We start from the raw sequence: 16325 nt of genomic DNA on the forward strand, positions 1-16325 counted from the left end.
CTTCAACTCTCTGACCCAGTAAACGGGCAGCCAGCAGAGCGGAGAGGTTAATTCAGCTTTCGTTACCCACTCTTCTGCGCTCGGCGTGGGGAAATGTTCCTTGCAACTAAGTGAACACCTGCCTGTCCTCTCAAACAGTCTGGAAATCCCAGTGACAAGCCCCTAATTTCCAGCTCCCTTGGCAGTCTGCCAGGACGGTCTGGCTGGTCTTCACCCCCTTTCATTATAGGGAGGAAGCAAAGGGCGATAACAAATGTTCATGGAGCGTCATCCCCATGACAGGTGCTGGGCTAGATGTTGTACCTACGTATTCACAAGTGAAATCACCGTGCGTAAGTTTAGAGCTTGGGTTCTGGATTCCAGCTGCCTGGGTTCGAGTCCCGCTTTACCATGACAAACTGTGTAGCCTTAGACAAATCCCTTCATCTCCCTGTGCCTCATTTTCCTGCCCTGTAAAACAGGGAAGATAATAGTACCTATCTCATGGGGTTGTTCTGAGAATTGAATAAGATAATGCTGTAAAGCACTTAGAACCATGCCTGGTTCATAGTAAACACTGTGTGTGTTAGAGGCCATTATCGTCATTATTCTTTCTCTTTTTTTTTTTATTTTATAGATTAGACAACAGAGGCTCAGAGAGGTGGGATGGTCTCGCACAAACTCACAGCTAGGAGGTAGCCGGGTCAAAATTGGAACCCAGGACTGTATAACATCGAAATCGTTGGTCTTTTTCACAACTCTCACCTGTCGGCACAGCCTGCCCGCTTTTTAGCTGCCTGGAATGATCACCTGTTCCCATTCCAACCTGGGCAATGTGGTTTGTAAGGTCAAGCCTGGGCCTGAGGATGGAGCCTGCCTTCTCCTTCTAACTCAGTGGGGAGCAGACCGGGCCTGACGGTGGGGCGAGGGGGCGCCAGTGCCCAGGATTGGAAGGGAGGCCTGGCTTCTGGTCCAGCTTGGTTGAGTACCCGCTGAAAGGATGGGGTGCCACTGGGATGTCACCAAGGCCTCATTTAGTCTCCTACAGCTCAGTTGTCCTGCTGGCCAGTGCCTGGGCCTAGGAGGGGAAGGGGGACTTTGTGCCCCTCTGCCAGCCCCGCCCAAGCAGCGGGACCTGTCTGTCCTGTGGGTGAAGCAGCCCAGGAGTCCAGCCAGGGCCTTGAAGACAACTGGCAGAGGGCGGTGAGGCCCACGCCGGGGTCCTGAGTGGGAAGCAGATGCCTGACTGTCCGATACTGGGGAGCCATCTGGCAGGGAGCTGGGCCAGGGCAGGGGCCACGAGCCCAAACACACTGAGGGCACTTTGGGGGTTGGCAGAAGAATAACGAGAGCAGTTTTGAAACACCCAGATTCACCCCACCTGTGGCAGCTTAAGGGAAGGAACCCCTGGGCTGTAAAGGTAGGTCTTGCCTAGCAGCCCTTGCCCGAATGGAGGCATCGTTGGGAAGATGCCGCAGTAGCTGGGACTGCTGCCATGACTGGGCTTCCTACTCTCACTGGCTGTGTCACTGTGTTTCTAGCCCAGACTGGGTAGGGCCACTCTCTGTGGACTGCGCTATGTGGTCTTGCTTTGTTAAGTCCAATGTTTTATCCTTATCAGGCAGGCCTCTAGTCTGTCCCATCCATCTAACCATCTTGTCTAGAGAGGGTTCAGTGGAGAAGAAGTGAGTGAGATACAAGGCAGACCAGACTCGAGGGACCATCCTCGCTCCTAGAATCTCTTCACCTGGGGCCCCGCCCCTGCCAGCTTGCAGGGAGGGACAGCCCTCTCCCCTCCCACTGCTGCCAGCGATGCCAAGGCAGTGCAGAAGAATGGGGAAGTGACGGACTTTGGGACCAGGCAGATGTGGGTCTGAGTCTCAGAGTGACTCTGGGCAAGTTCCTTAACCTCTCTGAGCCTCAGTTTCCTCCTTTCTGAGTCAGGAAGAATAATCCATAGCTCAGCAAGTTGTTATGAGACAGAAATGAGATAATGGATCTAAAATGCTGTACGTGTGTCTGACATTTAATAGGTGTCCACTTGAGTGTTTCTGGTACTCAAGTTGGTACTTGAGATATATTCTCCACAGAAAAAAGCCCACACTACTCATGACGCCTCGGGTTTTATGTTCAGCCACGTTAGGGCTTTAATGGCCTGGTCTGAAGACCTACCATTTTGTAAAGAGACCCTGCTGGGGATTGATCCAGCCCTTTAACCTCACCCCGAGTAAAAGCTACACTGAGGCAATAAAGCTCAGCCCTGGGACAAGCAAATGGCCACTCTAAAGTTCAGTCCTGGATGTACCCTTAGCTCCCACCTCCATGTCCATTCCTTTGGGCTCACCATTTGCCTAAAGTACCGCCAACCTCCATTGCTGCCCTGAGGTTTTCAGACCAAGCCATGTTTAGAGTCTCAGCCATCTTTTTCTGTTAGCGGCCCCATACACCCCCAGCCTCTACTTTATCAGACCCTCATGCTATGGAGCAATAACCCAGCCATTTGGGGGAGAACCTGATTCAGGATCTGGGAAGTGCCCCAGAGGGCTCTGGATGAATCACTTGCTGTATCCCTGGCCACCTCCCCACTCCCTGCCCCTGGAAAGGCCCATCATCTCAGGGGAGGGGGACCACTGTGGACTAATTGGGGTTTTGTAATATCTCCGTACAACAGAGGAACACATGATCTCTTGGACAAAGGCCTTTGAGAAAATTGGAAGGTATCTGCAGCCCTAAGAGCACTGGCAGTGTAGGAGGCCAGGCACACTTGGCAGGTACACATGATTGCTTTCCGCTCCTCCTGACATTAAGTGCGCTGGGACTCGTGGTAAATACCCACAAAGCTCGCCCAGAGACAGGATGTGAGGCCCTGGAAGGAGACCATGTATTTCATATCTAAAAGCCTAGTGATGGCTCTATATATTGACTACGTACGGTATGCCGAGTACTTTAACAGATATCTCTAAAATCTTTACAACTACCCCCATGAAAGAGGTATTATCTGTGCAATAGAGGAAGGACACTGAGGTCCAGAGAGGTTAGGTAAATTCCCTAAGGTCACACAGCCAGGAAGTGGCAGAGCCAGGTATTTTGGTTTTGCTTTTTAATAACAGCATGGTGAAATTCCCATATCATAAAATTAACCATTGAAAAATGAACAGTTCAGTGACATTTAGTACATTGACAATGTTGTACAAGCACCTCCTCTATCCTGTTCCAAACATCTCCATCACTTGAAGGTGAAACCTCATGCCCATTGCAATCCACCCTCCCCTGGGCCCCTGGAGCCAAGTTCTAATTTAGGTGTATCAGACTCAGTCCCTCCTCTACCAATACCCATTGAAACGTGACCAGGTGAAGGGGACAGTCTCACCCTCATCTTCTTCTCTCTTCAGCTCCCTGCGGGGGAGACCTGACGGGACCATCGGGAGTCATCCTGTCACCAAATTACCCAGAACCCTACCCGCCAGGCAAGGAGTGCGACTGGAAGGTGACCGTCTCTCCAGACTACGTCATCGCCCTGGTATTTAACATGTATGTACCTTTCCCCCCGGTGGGAGATGGAGGGTTCAGAGCAGCGAGGGGTGCAAACCCGGGTCTCTGGGTGAGTATACATAGGTCTGCTGTGAGCGGGGTTTCATCCCAGGGGGGTGAAGGAGTCCAGAAAAGGAGAGAAACCAGCATTTATTAAACATCTCCTGTGTGCCCAGCACTGTGCTCCATGGCTTCACACATATTATTGTCTTATTTAATCCTTAGGATAATTTATGAAGTAGCTATTATTATTTCTTTCTTTCTTCCTTTCTTTTTTTTAACCTCTGATGATGCTAAGGTGCTAAGATGCAGAAAGTAGGGCACTGCTGGGTCCTTTCTCCCCTGCCCTTCTGAATTCTCCTCCTCTGCTCTCACCGGCTCCTCCCATCTGCTTCCCCAGTGTAGGAACAGCCCAGGTGTCTCTCAGCTGCTCCCGCTTCAAGCTCCGCCACCATCTCCTTGGTTTCTTTTAAAAGCAAACTCTTCAAAAGAATTGTCTCTGCTTTTCTCTCCTTCCTCGCCTGTTGTTCACTTTCACATCACTGACATCTGGTTTCTTCCTCCACGGTTCCACTGGAAACTCCTCTGAAACTCCCACGCACTCCTGGCTGCCAAACCAGATAGCACTTTCCATGCTTTATCCTTTTCATCACTCCCTCCATCCTTCCCCTGCTTCTCCCCTTGGTTTTGTGGACTTACTTCCCGCTGGCCCTCCAGCTCCTTCTGGGACTTTGTGGCTTCTTTTTCATGCCCTTTGCCCTTTGCCAGGCTCTATCACAGATTCCTTGTCTTCTCGCCACACCTCCTTCCTGGACAAGCTCATCCTCTCCGATGCTTCACTCTCCTCTTGTAAACTGGAGACTCCCCTCTACCACCCGCCCAAACTCTCTTGTGGGCTGCAGGCTCCATAGCCAACTGTTGGATGGTCTCTGTCTGATGCCTGCAGGCTCCTCAATTACAACACATACAAAACTAAGCCTCCTGCTTCTCCCCACAGATGAGCTCTATTCTGAAACTGGGGGAGCAGCCCCATCATCCACCTTCACTGCTCCTTCTGTTAGAGGCCGAGGCATGGAGCCTCTACTGCCTTAACCTCAGATTTTCTCTTCTTCTCCATTCCCCCGGCTGCTGGCTTGGTTGAAGCCCTTATTGTTTTCTGTCTGAATTACTGCCATAGGCTCCTAACTGGTTCCTCCCCATCTTTGCCTCCCGTGCCAATCTCGTCTTTAGCTAGCTGTCAGTGTGATGTTGACCCTGGAAAACGCTGAAATATGCGCCTCATTTTCCATTTTAACGTACGGTAATATACGACTCAGCAATAAAAAGAAACGAACTACTGACACATGCAACAACGTGGATGAATCTCAAAATCTCCCGCTGACTGACAGAAGACGCACCAGAGTACATAATGTATGATTCCACTAATATGAAATTTTAGGATCAGCGAAACTAATCGAGGTGATAAAAATCAGTTCAGTGGTGTCTTCTGGGGGCGGGGATGGGAAGGGGCACCTGGGAAATTTGGGGATGGTGGAAACCTTCTGGATCTTGATATCCATGTGTCAAAACTGAGAGTGATTTACTTCAGAGCTGATTATTTCATGGTGTATAAATTATACCTCCGTTCAAAAACAAAGAAACAAATGTATCCTTTACTTCTGAATCCTATAATGGCTCCTTCTTCTCTATAAATTAAGGTTCCAAACCTTTTGTTTGTTCTGTTCTGGGACTTTTTTTTGGTCCAGGCTTTTGAGTTTCATTCCAAGCCATGTGGCCTCTGCCTACCTCTCCCCTCAGTTCTCCCACCCAGTCCTAACCCCACCCCGTCTAACCCCTGGGCTTCAGACTGAGCTACTCACAGTCTCCAAAATTATTTCACGCCTCGTGACTTTGCTTCTGCTTCTCCCTTCATAGCGACTTCCTTTTCCCTCCTTGTCCAATCGCTGAGGGTCTTTTAATGCCCAAGACAAACTTCGTTCCCATCCTCCCCCATAAACCTGGTGCTGTGTTCCCACATGCCTGTACAGACTTTAGACTTTGCTGTCCTCACGTCTGTCATTTCCTTCAGATCCGTCACCGTCTTGAAGAAAGGATGCATCCCTGCGTCCTGGGCACCTTGCACAGTGCCCAGCATACTGAGGGTGCTCAGATAAAACCTGATGATTGATGGAGGGCAGGGGCAGATGGAAGGCATTTTGGAAGTGATGGAGCCATAATTTGTGACCCAAATTGACCCACTCCCAAACCCTTCCCTGGTGCCCTTTGAGAGAGCCAGTGAAGGGGCTGAACTATGGGAACAAGAAGACCATACCACCCAGCAATGGTGGGGTGACCCTGCAGCTGATACCAGTGTGAGAGGGAGGCCAGTGCACACCTGGCTCTGCCTCCAATCCTCCCAGATCCCCATCCTGTCTCTTTGCAGCCCTACCCCTTTTGTCCTCGATATTTCATGGCCTCATCTCTCTGCCATGTCTTAGCTAAAGGGTAGAACCGCCATTTTGTTCTCAGTCCTGCCAAGTGGAGTGTCTGAGTATCCTAGCCCTTGGTTGGGCTATGAACCGGTTTGCATCAGAACTCTATTCTCTGCAAACTCATTTACTTCTGTTGTTTCCATCTTTACACCCTTGATTGGCAACAATTGCCTTTGTTGGATGTACACCCAAGAGTGGCACCGCTGCATCGTAGGGCACGCATATGTTCAGGTCTAGTAGATACTGCAAAACAGTTTTCCCAAGTGGTTGAACCAATTTACACTCCCACCAGTAGGATATGAGCGTTCTAGTGGCTCCACGTTCTTGCCAGTCCTTGGTGTTTTCCATCATTTTCATGCTAACCATTCCAATAGGGCAAATTACACTCAAAAACTCTAATATTCAGTTTGCTAAGCTAAGACAGTTTGTAAAATGAGTTTTTTCCTAGACTAAGGTCAGGATTGCTGAGAAAGAGGCATACCTGTGAGAGCCAGGAGTGGGATGGGAGCAGATCCTGAGGAGAGCTGAGAACCAGCCCCAGGGTAAAGGAATAAAGTGAGGGTCCTTCATCAGAATAGGCCCCTTCCTGCCTGGGAATGGCTCGTGGCGTGGCTCTTTCCCCTCAGGAAAGGGGGTGCAACGTGGACAGTATAAAGACATGAGAGGCAGGTGAGAGACCTGGGTTCTGACCACTCTGTGTGTAGAGCTGGTAGCTGATTTTCCCTTCTGTGCACAGTGTAGTAAATATAGACAACAATATTGTGTTATCAACATCAAACTTGCTAATAGGCTAGATCTGAATCACTCCAACCACTAAAAAGAAACGATAATTATGTGATGTGTCAGAGGTGCTAATTATTGCTACAATGGCAATCATATAACAATGGACAAATGTATCCAATCAACATGTTGTATGCCTCAAATTTACATGCCATGTCAAATATATTTCGATTTTTTAAAATATTTTAGCTCCAGCTAAAATAGGTTTTCAACTCCAGCTTTCTGGACACCGATGCTAGAATCTGGTTCCTCCGCCCGAGGCTGCCTTATCCACCTTCTCTCCCTATTGGGAGGTCATGGGGGCTTCATCCTCCCCCTCCCCACCAGTAGGTCTTGGGTTGGGCGCTGGGGGGATGGAGGCCCTGTCCCTCGGTCGAACCCGAGGCCAGTACCGTCTTTATTTGACCTTAGTGGGATGGGGGCGGGATGTTTTTGTTCCCCAGCTTTAACTTGGAGCCTGGCTATGACTTCCTCCATATCTACGATGGACGGGACTCTCTCAGCCCCCTCATAGGAAGCTTCTACGGCTCCCAGCTCCCAGGCCGCATCGAGAGCAGCAGCAACAGCCTCTTCCTCGCCTTCCGCAGCGATGCGTCGGTGAGCAACGCCGGCTTCGTCATCGACTACACAGGTGAGGGCCCTGGGAGCAGAGATGACGAGGGTCCTGGGAGCAGAGGCGACGAGGGCCCTGGGAGCAGAGGTGACGAGGGCCCTGGGAGCAGAGGTGACGAGGGTCCTGGGAGCAGAGGTGACGAGGGTCCTGGGAGCAGAGGCGACGAGGGCCCTGGGAGCAGAGATGACGAGGGCCCTGGGAGCAGAGATGACGAGGGCCCTGGGAGCAGAGATGACTGAGATCAGGGCTTGCCAGACCTGGCCAGGGATAGGGAAGGTGTAGTGTGGCGAGGAGAGCGCTGGACAGGATCACGGGGAGCCCGCTGCCACCTGCAGAGCCCCTGCCTCTCTGCGGCCCTCTGGGTGGCTTAGTCCCTCACACCCAGGTGCCCCAGGCCTGGGAGAAAAGGGGCTTCACGTTCTCCTTGCACCTCATTTCTGCTTCCACGTCACTACTCCCCTTCGCTCCTTGTTCTATGAGGATCATGCCTAGGTCTTCTTGAGTCTCAGAACCCCAGCTCATGCCATCAGCTGACATCTTCGTTGCCACGCCCCTGCATTTGCTGAGGGTTCTGATATGAGGCTCAGTCCTCCTCTCTACCCCAAAGCATCCCACCCTCCTGGATAACTTCAGCACCCATGTGGACAGCCCATCCAGCTCCTGAGGGCACAGTGCCTGGAGCTTTGTCCCAAGGCCATTCCTCGGCTATCCTCTAGCTCCTTGTCGTAGACTGGATGCTTTCTGATACTTCCTGATCACGTTTTCTCATCCCTCCAGCTATCCCATCCTTTTATTCTCATTCTGCTTTTAGATTAATGAAGGCAAGATGAAGAGTGTGAGGGTCGAGAGCCGAGGGTGCCAAATTTTTTCTTAAAGGGCCAGGCAGTAAATAGTTCAGGCTTGCGAGCCACGCGGTCTGTCTCGGTTACTCAGCACTGCCCTTGTAGCATGAAAGCACCCAAAGACTGAACAGAAAGCAACGGGCATGGCTGTGTTCTAATAACAATTTGCTTACAGAAACAGGTCTTGGTCCTGCCCAGTCAAGAGCATTGACAGATCAACTGGGTGCACAGCTCGTGTTTGTTGTGTGGCCTGGAGCAAGTTACTTAACGGCTCCGAAACGCCATCTCTTCATCTGTAAGATAATGGTGGAATAATTCCTACAGCACAGAAACATAATTGATGAGTCCACGCCTTAAAGCCCTTGGTCTGGACTCCGGCACCTTCCAGACATTTTGTAATGTTCACATGGTAGCAGCAGCTGGAGTATTCCAGGCTCTCGAGCGCTCCGCTTTCTTCTACTCTGCTATTCTCTCTTAGACCTTTTCTTCTTCTCTAATGAGCCCAGGCCCCGTTATCCAAATCCCAGCTCCATTGTTTGCTTGATTGGTGAGCTTGGCAAATTATTATCTCTTGGAACCCATTTCTCCATCTATAAAATGGTGGTAATAATAGTTACATTGCAGAAGATATGTTATACGTATAAATGAAATGTGTGAGGATAATGCCCGATATGGACTAAAACACTCTGTAGATCCGTTGAGATGACCGATTTTATTATTGCTACTGTAACCCAGGTTCACCCAGGCCTCATCAGCCTGTGTGTACAAATGGGGTCACAGTACCAGTTAAAATTAAAAAGCTCCCGGCTCATGTCCCCCACTTGCATAATGTGGGACCTCAGCAACCTTTTAAAGTGTCTCTTAATTGAATATTTGTGGCAACTCCTGGGGATTTCTCACACGAGCTCACAAACAATCCCAGTCATAATGGTAGTTAACTTAGCGCCTGCCAGCTGCCAGCAGTATCCTGAGCGGTTCACATCCATCAACTCACCGAAATCCTCGTCACCCTCCATCGCTTGCTGTGTGCCAGATGCAGTTCTAGAAGGTGCTTGGTGTGCAAGTTAGAGAATGTTTTGCCTGTGGTCATCTTTTCTCATGGGGCTGGCCTGGGAAGTGGCTACTTTGCCATCCTGTCTTCCTTCAGACACCTGCCATTCGATAAACCTCCTGTACTCAATCTCCACACGCTGATGTCAGAACAAACACAGTCACAAGTTGTGGGATTCTATCCGAAGGCATGACTTAGACTCAGCCTGGAACCCCATTGCTCCGCCCACCACCATCCCTACTGCCGTATCGTCATCATCATTTTATTATTATTCATCTCTTTAATCACGCTCTCATCAGTCCCCTCAATTTTCCTGCCCCCGATCCTTCCAATGCCTAAACCTTGCACAACTGCATCTTTTATTAAATGCACACTCAAGTGGCTGAGCACAGCCAGAAGTTGCACAAACATGGCACTTGGAGCCACCACAAGTGATATCCTTCAACCCCAGCCACTTGAGGTTAAAGGTTAAATGACCAGAGCCACACCTGACTCATCCCACCTGGGTCTTCTACATCACAGAGATTCTAAACTTTTACCCCAGATGTCACCACTTCCAGCCTCTTACAAGATGACTGCATTTCATCATCCCTGGTTACAGTGGCCACTGGGCAGAAACTCCCTCAGCTTCCTCCCTGGTCACCTTGTTCCTGGCAAACTGGCTGTGGCCACCTCTCCCCCAAGTCTTCTCCATGAATCCATGTGCTAGAGCTACACTTCTAGGTCCTCTTTTCCAAAGAAGCCCCTTCCACGTTCAGCTGTTGGCCCAAGACCATATCTAGAGGGATCCTCAGATCCAACACACAGCTCCAGAGAGTAAAGTCTTCCGGGCTGCCATCTGAACCAGGCAAGCAGCTGAAGGAGGCCAATTACTGGGGAGAGGGGAGGGGGAGGCACAACCCCCCCACGCACCCTCTACCACCTTATGAGGATCTGTGGTACAAGTGCCAAATAAATGTGTCTGCTTGGGGTGGGAGGTACCTGGTGAGAACTGGAGCTGCCCTCCTTCCTTCCTTCTCAGATTACACACCTCCTAACATGGGTGATCCCTCTACTATGTCCCTAGCCTCTGGTCAGGTAGCCTATTTGATGGAGCCCAGGGACACCCTGTCTTACCCCATGGTCTCCTTCTCCATATCGCAGGATCCCTGGATTCCTGGAATGGGTCTACTCTGCTACTGGATCCCAAGGACTAGACGATATTCCCCCATGTTCAATATCTGTATAGGGGAAACTGCCATCACTTATCACCTGTGCGGCCTTAAACAAGTTACTTAACTTCCCTGACATCCCTTCCTTGTCTGTCAAAGAGGGACAGTGACACCATAGGAAGGGGTTGTTGTGAGGGCTGGTCAATAGGCACAGCACCCAGCAGCGTGCCCCATACCAGTAGGTAGTTGTCACATACTTTGATCCAACTTCTTCCATTCCATTGCCTTTTCTTCCTGGGTGATGCCTATTACATTCATTCTGCCCTTGTTTGGAAGGGAAAACCTCTCTTCATGGGGCTAGCCCAGTAGAATGAAGCAGATTTTCTTTTCTGTTTATTGAAGATATAAAGTATGAATATGATGTTTTGTACACATATATATATGGGAGTGTGGGATTTATATATATACGTATATATATATATGAGTGTGGGAAATATATGAATATTCGTGATGTGTGTGTATGTATGTCCTGTATACTTCTCCAATCCATGGCAAAGAACTTAGACACTGTACTCCCTGCGAGTCCGTAGAACCCCCTGGATTGAGATGGTAGCCCATGGAGGACTTGCACACTGAGGCAGGTGTGGATTCTTAGGAAAAGAAGAATTGACCTCCTCTATCTAGAAGCCATCTTCTGTCCAAAGGCAGAGAGATCCAGGGCTCCACTAACGCTGAGGATCTGGGTCTCCTAGGAGCTGTGGCTTCAAGGGTTCTGCTCTGGGAGGTGTTTGAGGACCGACTTGGAGAGGTGTTGCCAGACTCAGCTGGGCTTAGCCCAGTGAAAACCACTCTCTGACCCAGGTCAACTCCTCCTTTGACCCAAGGTGAACAGACCAGGAGCCTTTCCCCATTTCCCACCAGCTTCCCAAGGGGGAAGCAGAAAGAGTTTCATCCCATCTTAGTGAGGGATCATTTAGTTCATATCAAGAAACTCACTCAGACCAACTTAAGCAGAAAAAGGAGCAATTTATTATAAAAAAAAATGTGAAAAACAGAAACACTTAAACCAAGTTGAGACAAAAAGAAGACTTTATTATAAGAAAACAACTAACAGCCAAACTGATTTAAGCTAAAGAGCATTCTGTATTTTAACAATACAGATGGTAAACACTCACTCTCACTTAACACCGAAAGGGAATACATTTTTAGAATACAAGAGCCCAAGGACAGGAAGCATGACCTCCCAAGGGGATTACAATCAGGATGGGAAAATCGGAGGTTGAAATCACCCTCCTCCGTCTCCAGGACCACTCTGTCTCCTCCCTGCTCCTTTCTGAGTACACGCTACATTCGCCTTTCTCTGCAGGTCAATTTTCATTGCTTCTCCATTCTCCTAGGACAGTAGGGCTGCCTCACTCTTGGCTTTGAATTACTTCCCAGTTTGTAGCGCAACTCCAAATCCCAAAGGACCATCAGATTGACAAGCTTAAGTCAGATAACCACTGAGTGGTGTCATTAGGTGGATTAGGTGGTGGATTAGGCTTTTGCATAAGGGGCAAAGGCAGATCAGGCATTTTGATTCATTTGTTCACTCAATAATATTTATTGAGCACCTACTATGTGCCAGACACTGTTATAGGGGCTAAGGACAGAGCAGGGAACAAAACAAAGTCCCGGCCTCCATGGAGCTCACATCCTAGATCGACAGGCATTTCTACTACAAATGGGATGTTGGAAGCCCACCCGATTACAAGACAAAGATGGGTGGGTGGGGTGGATTTGTAGATGTCTCTGTTCCGTTGCTCCTGGAAGGTGGCTGTGCTGTGTTAGTCATCTCTGGGCAGGCCTTCTAAGAGATGATTCTGAATTCAGTCATGTCAACTGTGGATTTCTATTACACCATGCTCTGGCACACTTCTCATCTGAATGCAGCCTCCTGGGTAGTTTTACCCTCTGCTAGAAGGATGCAGAGGGAAGGAGGAGGATCCTGTCTTTTGAACACAGTTATTAAAAATGAGTCCCAGGGAGGTTTAGTGTCTTTTTTCAGGCCAGAGAAACCAATGGGATGGGTGGGAGGGACCTTTATTCTTATCTTGCAGCAGGCGTGGTAGCCTCCTCTTGGGGAGGGAGGGGCAGGCTAGGACATCCATACACGTGTCTGGTAACCATTCATTCATTCAACAAATGCTTATTAAGCTCCTACTTCATGCCATGCCCTGTGCTGGATTCAGAGGACACAGAGGTGAACAAAAGTGTCAGGGTCCCCACCCGAGGGGAATGTAAAGGTGAGTGAGGGAAACAGACAGTAAATAAGGAGACGAACAAGAAACGAGAAGCATAAGTTAGGAAAGAGCAAACTATCCTAAGAAAGAGAAATGCGGAGCCCACTTCAGAATGGTGAAGGCCTCGCCAAGCAGGTAACACGTGAACAGAGACCTAAAGCTTGAGAAGAAGCCCCCTGTGTACAAGCAAGAGTGGGAAGGGTTTCAGACAGAGGGATGAAGAGTTCAAAGCAAGTGTTAGAGAATCTGAAATAACTCAGGAGAGGCCAAGATGAGTCAACTTTTACTGAAAGGTACTAAAAGGTACCTATTTTCTCTTTCAAGCCCTTGGAAGTAACACTGTAGGCCGAGGAATTACCACCGGCTTTCCACATCAGCTCCTGCCATGACTACTCCCACCACCCAGCTCTCCCATGGCCTGTCTTTCTAAATTCAAGATCTCTTCATTTATGCTTATTTCAAAGTAACACATGTTTGTTGGGAAAATTCAAATAATACAGAAGCATATAAACTGTGCTCTAAAAGCTTAACATCTCCCAATACTACCATCCCCTGAAGTACCAATATTAATGGTTTGTTACCTCATTCCAGATGTTTTATATACATATAAATAACATACATTCTATACCAGAGGTTGGCAAACGTTTTCTGTAAAGGACCAGAGAGTAAATATTTTTGGCTTAGCAGACCAGACGGTCTGTGTTGCTATCAATTCTGCTGTTGTAATGCTGAAACAGACATAGACGACGTGTTAAACAAACGGGTATGGTTGTGTTCCAGTAACACTTTATTTACAAAAACAGGCAGCGAGTCAGTGGACTGTAGTTTGCAGATCCCTGTTCTATATGAATGGGGATCACACCATATATACTAAACTGTAACATGGGTTGGGTTTGTTTTTTTGTTTGTTTTTTTTTTTTTTTTTTGCTTTGTCTTGGGTTTTGCCCAGCAATAGATCTTGGGCATCTTTCCATATTAGTAGTCAAAGACGTTTGCTATTCTTTTCAAAGCTTGCTTATATTTCAGTGGATGGCTCTAATCCAACCTTTTTAACAAGTTCCTTACTGTTTGGGTTGTTATTTTCAGTATTTTGCTGTTACGGTGTTTGGAAATGGGCCTTATCTATTAGGGCAAAAAGAATCTAGTTCTTTTTATTTTCCCATTTTGGAGGGCTTGGGGCTTATTTATTATTATCATCATGCTTTTTTTAGTCATTTAGTTTTATCATTCACAGCTGAGCCCTGGTTTGGCAGCCTGAAGACCTGATTTTGGGTTTAATTCTACCTCTTAATAGTTGAATGGCTTGGAAAACTCATTTAGCCTCTCTGATCACCACATTCCCCATCTATAACCGGAACAGAAGCGTACCTGGCCCTGCCTGCTTCAAAGGCTATTGTGAGACACAAATAAGATAACAGATTGGAAAGTGCTTTGAAAATTACGAAGTGATATTCCTGTGTAAGGGGCTGTCATCGTTATCATTAGCCTTGTCGTTGTTATTAATGGGATGATGCTTGGAATGATGAGCTCATCTTGCTCTGACGTGTGAGCCATGGTAGAATAGAATCTGTAGTCGGATCATTGATGTGGTTGTTGATTTTCTAAGCCCGGAGTTGTTCAGCCAAGCAACTCAGTATCCATTTATTAAGCTCCTATTATGCGCCAGATAGAGCCCTAGTGCCAAGTTCTGTGCTAGTTGCCAGGGTCATGAGAAGAATCTGTCCTCTAGGAGTTCAGAACCCACTAGAAAGAAATACCCTTAGACAAGCTACCAAGATAATCAAAAACAGAGAAATGGAATTCTGCCAGAGAGAAGGCAACGTTCGGGACACTGGCTCAGGAGAGGGTGGCGCTGACAAGTGTAGGAGTTTGCCACACAGAGAAGGGAGGAAAGGACTTTCTGACACAGTGTAAAGTTCGGGGCAGTCATACCCAGCTGGGTATGCTAGTGTGCCAGGTACCCAAAAGCACAGTTGTTTATATGAGGTAGAAGTCCATTCTTCTTCCTGTAAAAGAAATCTGGGTATTGTCATCCAGGGCTGTCGAAGTGGCTCCACCTAGGCTCCCCTTGTCTTTCTGCTCTACCCTGCTGCGTGGTTCCCATCCCCAGGGTTATCTCAGCATCCAAGATGGTGACTGGAGGTCCAGCCATCATGTCTGTGTTCCAAACTGTGGGAAGGAGGAAGGGAGGAAAGAAGGAACGGTCATTGAGCATTCTCTCACCTGAGTCACCTTCCCTTAAGCAGCCTTTCTAGAAGTCCCACACGTAACCATTTAAGAAATATTTATTGAGTGCCAATCATATGCCCGGCACTGGACCACAGCAATGAACAAGACTGGAAAAGTGCCTTCGTGGAACCTACATTCTAGTGGAGGGAGATAGAGAAAATAAGGTAGCTATCTGGTGCACGAGATAATATTGACCTCACTGCAGAGAAATAAAACAGAGAAGTGTGATGGGGAGTGTTGGGGAGAGGAACATCACAGTTGTGAAGAGCTGATCAGGGAAGTGTCATTGAGCTGAGTCCTAAAAGAGGTAACAGGGGAGCCGTGCGGATGGGGAAATGTTCTGTACGCAGAGGTCAATGTGATTGGAGCAAAGCTAGCAAAGGGACCATAGGTCATAGAGGGGAGGACTGGGGCAGAAGGTACAGGGCCTTGTAGACTTGTAAGGATTTGGGCTTTTACTCTAAGTGAGACGGAAGGCAATGACCTGACCTGACTGTTTACTTCTCTTTGGCCAGATCTAGCTGCCTGGGAGGCTGGAAGGTATTTATCTTAGCTGGGGCTTTGATACTCTGGATAAAACCTGGGTTCCATTATAAGGATGAAGTGGGGGGATGGATATTGAGGGCCACAGCTTGTTCTGCCTCTTATGAGCTATGTGAACTTGGTTCCAAGTTACTTAATTTTTCTGAACTTCAAATAAGGTTTGACGCACTCTGAATTTATAGAAAAGACAGATGAAATAGAAGACCTGGTGACACTTCCCTGTATCTCTGCAATTCACAAATGGGCCACCCAATGGTCAGTTGCATTCTGGCCAGAGCCACTACGCTTTGGGGGAGGACAGATTTGATGTGGGGGACAAGGTGATACATGACAGGGCACATGAGGAAACCACTGAGGGGTCCTCTGTTAGGTGAGGAGCCATTTTCTGGGTCCCACTTGAGTTTAAATTTAGTAATGTATCCAGGACTGCTCCATCCTAAATAAGCTCTAGGCAAAAGCAACGAGCAGGGCCATCCCACCCTCAGGGCGCAAATGCAGGTGTCTAGACTTGACTGGATCACAGACTGAGTCCCATCCCATCAGTCAACGGGCTGATCGACAGCTGAGAAACACCCTCAAGGCTATGACTGCCTCTTATACACGCAGCTTAAAGGTACCCAGGTGACAAGGACAGACCTCAGCAAAATTCCTCCTGACCTGTTCATCTCTGAACTCTGATCCCTTGTGTTCTGGGTCTTTCCTCCTTAAATCTGCTCTTTGAATTTCTGGTTCCTTCTGCAAGGGCTGTCGGCACCTCTTTGTGAATCCCCATCTCTAGACCCTTCCGCAGCATAGCCTCCAGGGTTTCGATGGTATCCTGATACTCTGTTGCATTCTCCTGACACTGCCCAGC

The 16325-nt window shown here is 48.4% G+C and overlaps 1 protein-coding gene across 2 annotated transcripts in view; it reads left to right on the plus strand.

Annotated features, from left to right (window-relative positions):
- CSMD2 (CUB and Sushi multiple domains 2) overlaps nucleotides 1-16325 on the plus strand; it is a 665093-nt gene that overhangs the window by 513019 nt on the left and 135749 nt on the right. For both annotated transcript variants that reach the window (XM_029230811.1, XM_029230813.1), the window contains exons 28-29: nucleotides 3372-3510; nucleotides 7205-7392. In XM_029230811.1, coding sequence (XP_029086644.1) covers nucleotides 3372-3510; nucleotides 7205-7392 — 327 coding nt within the window. The remainder of the gene's footprint in view (nucleotides 1-3371; nucleotides 3511-7204; nucleotides 7393-16325) is intronic.

Source organism: Monodon monoceros, unplaced genomic scaffold (genome assembly GCF_005190385.1).
Source record: "Monodon monoceros isolate NGI ecotype Baffin Bay Population unplaced genomic scaffold, NGI_Narwhal_1 Super_Scaffold_18, whole genome shotgun sequence".
Taxonomy (NCBI): Eukaryota; Metazoa; Chordata; class Mammalia; order Artiodactyla; family Monodontidae; genus Monodon; species Monodon monoceros.